We start from the raw sequence: 10,364 nt of genomic DNA, 5'->3' as shown, positions 1-10,364 counted from the left end.
GAAAGGGCGAGCATGTTTGGTGTGACGGGGATTCGAACCCGCGACCCTCAGATTGCGAGTCGAGTGCCTTAACCACCTGGCCATGCCGGGCCAATTCCAAAAGTAAAAGGCACCTAGTTAGTTGATTGCACTAACATTTCTACCTTTTTTCTTTACTATCACCACCTAAGGCACCCTTGTGCGGCCATAGAGTTGGACAATACAATCCCTCTTTAGTTATCCCGTAGCCAGACAGACACAATTATCTACGCAATCCACAGTCTATAAGACTTCCGTGTTTTCATGAGTTTTCCCGGATCTTTTTACTCTTAATTATTGATCTTACAAACCTCTGCGGCATCAGTTCACTGTTGCAAAACAAGGTTTAGATCATTACTCGGATTCATTATTGCAGAGTTGTTATTGAGCCAAATCGTTTTTCCTAAAATATTAGGTATGATAAAATAATGTATTTTATTCCTGCTGCTACAGTAATACGTTTCTTTTGCTATACCTCTGGCAAACAAGCTAATTACAAGTTGGTATTGTCCATTTCATAAGATGCTACGTGGAAACAAAGCCACATTAATTTCGTTTTAGTTTTCAGATGTGAGCTTGTCACCTATAACTTGCATCTCTAAACCCCGTGATTCTGTTTAACTAGCAGATAATGTGATAACTCTGGTAAAAGAAAAATTCCTATTTTGATGTGGTTCATATCAGGATGGAATACTTAACTGTGAAGTCCTGGTCTGTCTTTCTAGTTCTCAGTGCAGTAAAGTCTCGTATACTCTTGTATTCCAGGCTCAAGTCTATACACAAAATAGTTTTAATGTTAAATGTTAATTTAATGTTATTTGGTTGTAGAGTAATTTTTAGCATCACTTCTGGTGTTGTTATGCGGTTGTAGAGTTATTCTTATCATCAAGTCTGGTGTGGTTATGTGGTTCTAGGGTCATTAATAGCATCAAGCTGATTTGGCTATGTGGTTCTATGGTCATTATTAGCATCACGTTTGGTGTGGTTATTTGATTGTCGAGTCATTCTTAGTATCAATTCTGGTGTGGTTATGTGATTGTAGGGTCATTCTTAGCATCACGTCGGGTGTGGTTATATGATTGTAGGGTCATTCTTAGCATCAAGTCTGATGTGGTTATTTGGTTGTAGAGTCATTTTTAGCATCAAGTTTCATGTGGTTATTTGGTTGTAAAATCATTCTTAGCATCAATTCTGGTGTGGTTATATGATTGTAGGGTTATTCTTAGCATCACGTCTGGTGTGGTTATGTGATTGTAGGGTCATTCTTAGCATCAAGTCTGATGTGGTTATTTGGTTGTAGAGTAATTTTTAGCATCAAGTTTCGTGTGGTTATTTGGTTGTAGAATCATTCTTAGCATCAAGTCACATGGTTATGTGGTTGTAGGGTCATTCTTAGCATCAAGTCTGGCGTGATTGTAGGGTCATTCTTAACATCAAGTCTAGTGTGCTTATGTGGTTCTAGAATCATTCTTAGCATCAAGTCTGGTGTGCTTATTTAGTTGTAGGGTCATTCTTAGCATCAAGTCTAGTGTGCTTATTTAGTTGTAGGGTCATTCTTAGCATCAAGCTGATTTGGCTATGTGGTTGTAGGGTCATTCTTAGCGTCAAGTCTGGTGTGATTATTTGGTTGTAGGGTCATTCTTAGCATCAAGTTTGGTGTGGTTATGTGGTTGTAGGGTCATTCTTAGCATCAAGTCACGTGGTTATGTGGTTGTAGGGTCATTTTTAGCATCAAGTGCGATATGGTTATGTGGTTGTAGGGTCATTCTTACCATCAAGTCTGGTGTGGTTATGTGGTTGTAGAGTCATTCTTAGCATCAAGTCTGGTGTGGTTATGTGGCTGTAGAGTCATTCTTGGCATCAAGTCTGGTGTGGTTATTTGATTGTAGAGTCATTCTTAGCATCAAGTCTGGTGTGGTTATTTGATTGTAGAGTCATTCTTAGCATCAAGTCTGGTGTGGTTATGTGGTTGTAGGATCATTCTCAGCATCAAACCCACACCAGACTTGATGTTAAGAATGACCATACAACCACATAACCACACCATACGTGATGCTAAGAATGACCCTACAACCATATAACCACATCACATTTGATGCTGAGAATGATCCTACAACCACATAACCACACTAGACTTTATGCTAAGAATGACCATACAACCACATAACCACACCATACGTGATGCTAAGAATGACCGTACAACCATATAACCACATCACTTATATGGTTGTAGGGTCCACTTATAGTTTCATGCGCTGATATTTTACTTTACTGACTCATTATTTAGGCTTAGTCCTTACCGTCAGCTTCTGTAATCTAAACAATAACACTTTATCATTTTCTACCTGTCATCCAGGAGGACAGCGGTAAATTTACGGACCTACAACGCTAAAATCCGGGGTACGATTCCCTGAGGTGGCCACAGAAGATAGTTCAATATGACTATGCTTTAAATTAACAAACATGCCCATCTTTTACCACCAGGTTTCTTTTTTATTCTTTCTTTGTCTAAGTCACATGTAGTTATACTACAGCTGTTACAGATATTAATACCCCTAATAACTTTCAGTATATGTATTGTATTTCTACACATCAATATTTAATAAGTCATATCAGCACTTAGAAAAGAATGTTTCGTAATGTTTATATACAGTTGCTAGTAATGTAATGTAAGATTAGACATGTGTTTGACTTTATTGCAATTGTGGCCTGGAAGAATTATAATGTCATCAATCTTGGAAGACCTATGGGTGCAACCATTTTAGTTGGGTGGCACAATCCTCTAGAGAAATTACCATAAGTATCTTGGATAATCCCTGGCAGTATACAATGTATATTTATGGCAGCTGGGGTCCCCACCCTTGACTGTATTACTGGAGATAAAATATGAGAAGCTTGGCGCTCGTCAATAAGGGCCAGTCGTTTGTTTTAATTTTTTATGGAGAGATCCTTTCTGCCTCATTAAATTTCGTGAGATTGAATCACCCATAATAGTGATTACTAATTATAAGAGCGTATAGTTGAAAGTAAAGAAGAATAGCAACCACACTGTATCTGCTATATCCAGTGCCGATGAGCCCTTTCGTCCAGTACCAAGGCTCATCAGGCCGGCTACGATGCGATATCTAGTGGTCGAGATGCTACACATATCAGTTGCTTGAACTAATCTGGATCCCAACTAAACCATTTATTTGATCATAGAAATTATTATTAAGCTAAAAAGTGATCTCTTGGAAGTAATTTCGTGAGTTTTAATAACACGTGTTTAAGGAACCTCTTATCATTTCATCGTCATTAAAGATTAAATCAGCACTTAATATACCTCCTATAAAGGGATATTGTTGTATAAAGACTGAACATCAAAATGTGAATGATAATATATATTATCAAACTAGATCTTTCAGTCATTTAAAAGTTCAAAACTGTCTGTTAAAGTATATTCTTATCCGTCCAAAAGCCAAAATTCTAGTTGAGCTCAAACAGTGCCTCACAAACACAGCAAAATAAAGCAACTTGGAATTACTAACTTTGCATCACATTACAATCGTAACTAAGATACGCAGAAGAAAATGTGATGTTATGTGCATTCAGTTTGATTCCTAATTCACTTAATAATCAATAACATCACATTTTCATCAGTATAACTCAGTAATGATTATTAAGTGAATTAGGAATCAAACGGAATGTACAATAATCATCACTGAGCTATACTGATGTAAATGTGATGTTACGTACATTCCGTTTGATTTTTAAATCACCCAATAATCATCACTGAGTTATACTGAAGAAAATGTGATGTTATGTACATTCAGTTTGATTTTTAAATCACCCAATAATCATTACTGAGTTATACTGATGAAAATGTGATGTTATGTACATTCCGTTTGATTCCTAATTCACTTAATAATCATCACTGAGCTATACTGATGAAAATGTGATGTTATGTACATTCCGTTTGATTCCTAATTCACTTAATAATCATCACTGAGTTATACTGATGTAAATGTGATGTTACGTACATTCAGTTTGATTTTTAAATCACCCAATAATCATCACTGAGTTATACTGAAGAAAATGTGATGTGATTAATTGGGAGCTAAGCTGAATGTTAATTCAATTTTACAACACTTCAATAAAATGATGCAATGTGAATAATGCCAAGTTGCTAAATTTTGCTTTGTTTATGAGATATCACATGCTGTTTGAGCATGCTTTTTTTTTTTTTTTTTTTTTGTCTGAAGCGATTCTGGGTTGATTTCATGCATTTCGTTACATCAACCCAAGACACTTACACTATGTTCATTATTGTTTGACTAGCCCTTTAGTCTTGGAAAATAAAACTGGTCGAGAAAACCGAACGTTTTCTCTCATAAAAAATATAAACACACTTTTCTAGACCAATCTTGCACGCTGATTCCAAATCTGTTTTCAATTTTCTTCTAGCGCATTTAATTATCTAAATATGGATGGTGTTAATTTCAGCACAACTTAGGTAATAGTCACAACGATACAACTGTATTCATTTTTCAGTATAATTCCCATAGACGTTATACAAACCATACACTTGGTTAAATTTATACAGCACACACATATGAAAAAAAAGAAATGTACAACAACTTAAATACGTTGCGAGTACGATTTTCTTTTGTAGATTTTGTCCAGATTGATCGTTCTCATCACTAATACTTGACGTGCTAGAGGAAAATTAAAAACAGATTTGGAATCATCGTCCCAAAAGCTATCTAGTCCACTTATAATTATGTGTGATGAAAATAACTTTTTGGCCAGTGTAATATGCAGATCCAAATATTATTAATATTGCACGTATTATCAAGTAGATTACAAGCTATTGGAAAGTATATTACCTCTAAAGATGGTAACATGTGACAAATAACCAGAAGCAACAGGGGTACTTGGTGACACTCTCGTTATGAGCTGAGTTGTGTGAAATTAACTGTGGAAATCTGATTGAGTACAAGAATGGTAGGAGGGTATCTTTTATGTTTACTAATAGCTGTTCTTTCTTATTTGCCTCCGATGTTGCATACTCTCAAGAATATATACCTATTTACCACTAAAATGAAGTAGGTAACTGCCTCAGCTAAGTAGGCGTAGGTTTAATTCATTGGCTCTTGATTAGTATGTATGGTAAAATTTGCGAGAGATAAAATAAGGATCTAATGTCTGTGGTCGCTAGATGCTCGCGTTGCAAGCGCTAAATCCAGCGTTTGCTACTGTACTTGGTGTTCATCACTTTTTGGAGTTACGTTTTAGTGCCGAAATACAGATTATTTTGAAAGCCATATCATTTTTGACAGTCATCTTTTTAAAACCGTATACATTGATCTTTCCTCTTCTCAGTCATACCACCAAAAACAAAAAAGTACTTCCCCTGTTGTGTTATTATTGCTGGACAAAGATTGGGTACTGAAAGTTTTGACATTTTCTGGAAATTTCACGTATCTCTAGAATCAAAAGTAGCCAAAGATAGTAAATGAAATTTTGTATACTTGTTTTAAGTGTACATAATGTTCAGGATAAAGCACAATATTTGTCATTTTTAATTACAGAAAAGAGTAATAAGCATGCAATTTTTTATTAGAATATCGTTGATAAAATATATAAAAAGATACATATTACACTGGATCTACTATTTTTCCACTAAAAATAGCTAAACAAATCCGTTATATTAATTTTAGTGTTTAAAATAATCGCATTTTGGTTAATAAGTGGGCCTATCTATTTGTAGAACCTAATTTTCAGATAACTTATATAACTTTACATTGCATTCCTGCCTATTAAGTATATAAAAACATTACATCTGCGTTTTCTGCGTCTCTATACTAGCGAGATCACTTAGGTTTTATTGGTTTTTATTTTCGTGTAATAACGTCACTCTAACTAGAACAGAGATTTTCCTAAGGATTTTTTTTCAACTGCACAATTATATTTTCACTTCATTTTTTAATACACGACGCCTTATTGCACCTCATATATACAGGTCTAGTAACAAATGATATACTATTTTCACTTTACTATCCAAAGGTAACTACCTAATGGTATACTACTTTCACTGTACTATCCAATGGTAACTACCTAATGGTATACTACTTTAACTGTACTATCTAATGGTAACTACCTAATGGTATACTACTTTAACCCTACTATCCAATGGTAACTACCTAATGGTATACTACTTTAACTGCACTATCCAATGGTATACTACTTTCACTGTACTATCCAATGGTAACTACCTAATGATATACTACATTAACTGCACTATCCAATGGTAACTACCTAATGATATACTATTTTCACTGTACTATCCAAAGGTAACTACCTAATGGTATACTACTTTCACTGTACTATCCAATGGTAACTACCTAATGGTATATTACTTTAACTGTACTATCTAATGGTAACTACCTAATAGTATACTACTTTAACTGTACTATCCAATGGCAACTACCTAATGGTATACTACTTTAACTTTACTATCCAATGGTAACTACCTAATGGTATACTACTTTAACCCTACTATCCAATGGTAACTACCTAATGGTATACTACTTTAACTGTACTATCCAATGGTAACTATCTAATGGTATACTACTTTAACTGTACTATCCAATGGTAACTACCTAATGATGTACTACTTTAACTGTACTATCCAATGGTAACTACCTAATGATATACTACTTTAACTGTACTATCCAATGCTAACTATCTAATGGTATACTACATTAACTGCACTATCCAATGGTAACTACCTAATGGTATACTACTTTAACTGTACTATCCAATGGTAACTACCTAATGGTATACTACTTTAACTGTACTATCTAATGGTATACTACTTTAACTGTACTATCTAATGGTAACTACCTAATAGTATACTACTTTAACTGTACTATCCAATGGTAACTACCTAATGGTATACTACTTTAACTGTATTATCCAATGGTAACTACCTAAGGGTATACTACTTTAACTCTACTATCCAATGGTAACTACCTAATGTAATACTACTTTCACTGTACTATCCAGTGGTAACTGTCTAATGGTATACTACTTTAGTTGTGCTGTCCAGTGATATACTACTTTAGCTGAGCTGTCTTTTAAAAACAAGTTTATAGTAGCTATAAAGTATAAAAGTATCATTGGCAAATCACCCAAGCTGTCACGAAATACCAAGCTTATAATAATTAATGAAAGTTACAGTAATCGATTTTTTATTCAAGTATAAATGATTGTTTCAACGGGCACTCGTAATTACGATTTATGGTAAACATTACCCACATATGTCTAAACTCGCGACAAGGAATAATTGCAAAATAACATAAAAAAAATAGTTACACTTCACATAAAACAGATACCAAACTGTTTATAGAATCATTAGGAGAATTCCACATCTGGTTGCCAGATATACTTACTTGTTCATTTGCCACAGTTGAGTCCCACTCTTCAATATGATGTCTTAGAGATTGACTCATTTATCAATGTCCTCCTTCCATTCATAGCCAACTTGTCCGAGTTAGTCTTAACGTGAAGCTTCTTTAGAATGTATACGTGTGAGTCAGGGTCGTAACCGTGGGGAGGGGTCGAATTACTACCCCAATATTTGGGGAAGGGTCGAATTACTACCCCAATATTATATAAATTCTAAAAGGTCCACTATCTTTTGATGTTTTTAATAAACACTCGACTTTCATGTAAAACACTTCGTTTCTTTCTGTGCAATAATAGGTCGATATTTCTTTGACAAAAGGCCCCCTCCTCACTATATATTGTTGGCTACGCCTCTGTTGGTAATATGTGCTTGACTTGGTAATTAGGTATTTATTTCCCACGAAGCACAATTGATTACGGATAAATGTATTAACACAAAAGGATACTTTTCTTGGTCTGCACAGATATACCACAGGTTAGCTGTGGACTTTCATATTAACATTACAAGAAGAAGGGGGGTAAATAACACTAAACAGTAGGGACATTGGGAAATTTAGAAAATGTTCTCTTAATCTAAAACTTATCCTACGTAATGAGATCTATGGGTAATGTCAGTTCTAGCCCCTAGCTGTCAGGGGTCTAAATGATATAGATGGTCTATCTTTTGTCACGAAGAGCTGACAGATAGACGTAGTTAATAAAAGTAGGCCTTAGTTTATGTGGTTTATGTTAATCTTATGACTGAATGTAAAGGTCAAGGTCACCTGAGATGGGATCTTCTTTTTACTGGCTTCGTGTGTGTGTGTCGACTGAAATTTGTAATGGCTTTTAGTTGCAGAAAGTCATGCATTTCTTAGAGTAGACTGCGATTTATGCCGTAGCAAATGCCCTTTTTTCGTGTTTCTGTTGCCCTAAACACAACGTTGTGATATATCACTTGCGAGTTTGTGTAAAAATAAATCATGTTTCACAGTACACTGCACGTACTTGTGGAATTTTTTTAAATATTCCAAAGTACATGGAGATCTGCTTGAAATGTTCATAGTCACTTGGGCAACTCTAATCGAATAGTGGGATTCACCTTCACTTTATAACGTCCCCTTAGTTGGGAGGACATCGAAATACCTGGAATAATTCCAAGATAATAAAATCAAATATATTAGTTTTAAAATTTGCATAAAATATTTGAACAATGTGAACCATTATCAAGTAATTTTAAATATCACTGTATTAAAGTTTAAGTTGTCTAACATTTTCACATACTACCGTAGGTTGAATATTTGGCAAAAAAATATTTTCTTTTTTTAAGTTTATATTTTGTTAGTAAGGTGTGATTGACTTTATTGTTCATATGTATTAGTAAATCAAGATTAGTCTTAATTACATATCTTAATCTATAAGATTTTGCCCCCAGTAGCTTAGCGGTAAGTTTGCAGGCTTACGCCGGTAAAATTTGGGTTTCGATACCCGTGGTGTGCAGTGTAAAGATAGCCCATTTTATACATTTTTGCTTAACATCATCATTCCTTTTTCATGCGTGTGAGTATGTTAATATTGCCATACGGTTATGATTTAGCTTTTGGAAATCTTGTCAACTGGGAATCTCGACTGTTCCAGAGGGCTTAAGCCTTTTATCAATGTGTAAGCAAAACATAAATTTTTTCATAAAACATAAAGGTATACTTAAAAAAAAGTCAACGCATGATCGTCAACTATTTATGGTGTTGTTGTTTATTTTTTCTTTTTTAACTTTACAGTCGAAAGAACGCTATCATTTTGAGAACTCAGCTGTCAGTCCGAGTACACGCCATAATAGGTAAGTCAAGAATCTCTTTGTACTTATTAGAAGTATTCGATATGATATACATTTCTAGTTACACTATAGCGCATGGTCTAAATACTACAGAATATGTTCCTGTAAGGTTTAATTCTAAAAAAAACACATACCTGTTAAAAGCAAAATATTAAAATTTTGTGTTGTTATTTAAAATTCATAAACGTTTGTTTGTTTCTTTATTTTAGAGCAAAACCATATTGGGATATCTGCTGTGTCTAACACGGGTAATCAAACCCGGAATTTTAGCATTGTCAGTCCCTAAACTTACCACTGTCTCACCAGGGGACAATTCGTTAAAGCTGGAAATTATAAATTTGTGTAAGATAAACTATATAAATTCCGTTCAAAGTGCCCCCCAGTGGGACAGTGGTAAGTCTGCGGACTTATAACAGCAGAAAACGGGTTTCGAAACCTGTGGTAGGAACAGCACAGATAGCCCATTGTGTAGCTTTGTGTTTAACTACAAACAAACAAGCAAATACTTCAAAGTTGGAATAATTTGTTACAATGTCCTTATAAAGTTTGTTATCGTTTATTCAAAAATTGCTGTATCCAGTGGAGGGAACCAATCTATGTTTTTTATATTTACATAATGTATTAAGGTATACCTTATCAGCTGTAAATTGACAATGGTAAATAATTATGAATGACGTTCATCAGCCTTTCTATTCGCTTCTCCATGTGCTGTTGCAAAAACCCAAATATAACTTCACATACTATGTTATTTTAAATACTAAGCTTTTCTTGAACCGTCAATCCCAAATTTGTCACCAAACTGTTTTGCACCAATCTTTTGGTTAATTGTTTTTGGGTATTGAAAGCTTATTGTGGAAAATAAATTGTAATTTATTTGATATATTATACAATTATTTTGTTGATTTACGTGCAAATCTACTCAAGGACCATCTGCGCTAGCCGTCCCATGGCCTGATAGTTAGGGCGCTCAACTCGCAATCTGCTGGTCGCGGGTTCGAATCCCCGTCCCACGAAATATGTTCGCCCATTTCAGCAGTGGGGGCGTTGTAATGTGACGATCAATCCAACTATTCGTTGGTAAAAT

General features: G+C 34.7%; 1 protein-coding gene across 1 annotated transcript in view; it reads left to right on the top strand.

Annotated features, from left to right (window-relative positions):
• The window catches only part of LOC106470431 (serine-rich adhesin for platelets-like), a gene marked incomplete at its 3' end in the record, with an annotated part of 87,847 nt that extends 78,532 nt beyond the window's left edge, over positions 1–9,315 (top strand). Inside the window, exon 3 of the mRNA XM_022399022.1 lies at positions 9,225–9,315. Within this exon, the coding sequence (XP_022254730.1) occupies positions 9,225–9,315 (91 nt within the window). The remainder of the gene's footprint in view (positions 1–9,224) is intronic.
• Positions 9,316–10,364: the final 1,049 nt, after the last annotated feature.

Source organism: Limulus polyphemus, unplaced genomic scaffold (genome assembly GCF_000517525.1).
Source record: "Limulus polyphemus unplaced genomic scaffold, Limulus_polyphemus-2.1.2 Scaffold3999, whole genome shotgun sequence".
Taxonomy (NCBI): Eukaryota; Metazoa; Arthropoda; class Merostomata; order Xiphosura; family Limulidae; genus Limulus; species Limulus polyphemus.
The sequence above is the reverse complement of the archived record's forward strand: the minus strand, read 5'-3'. Positions and strand labels throughout refer to the sequence as shown.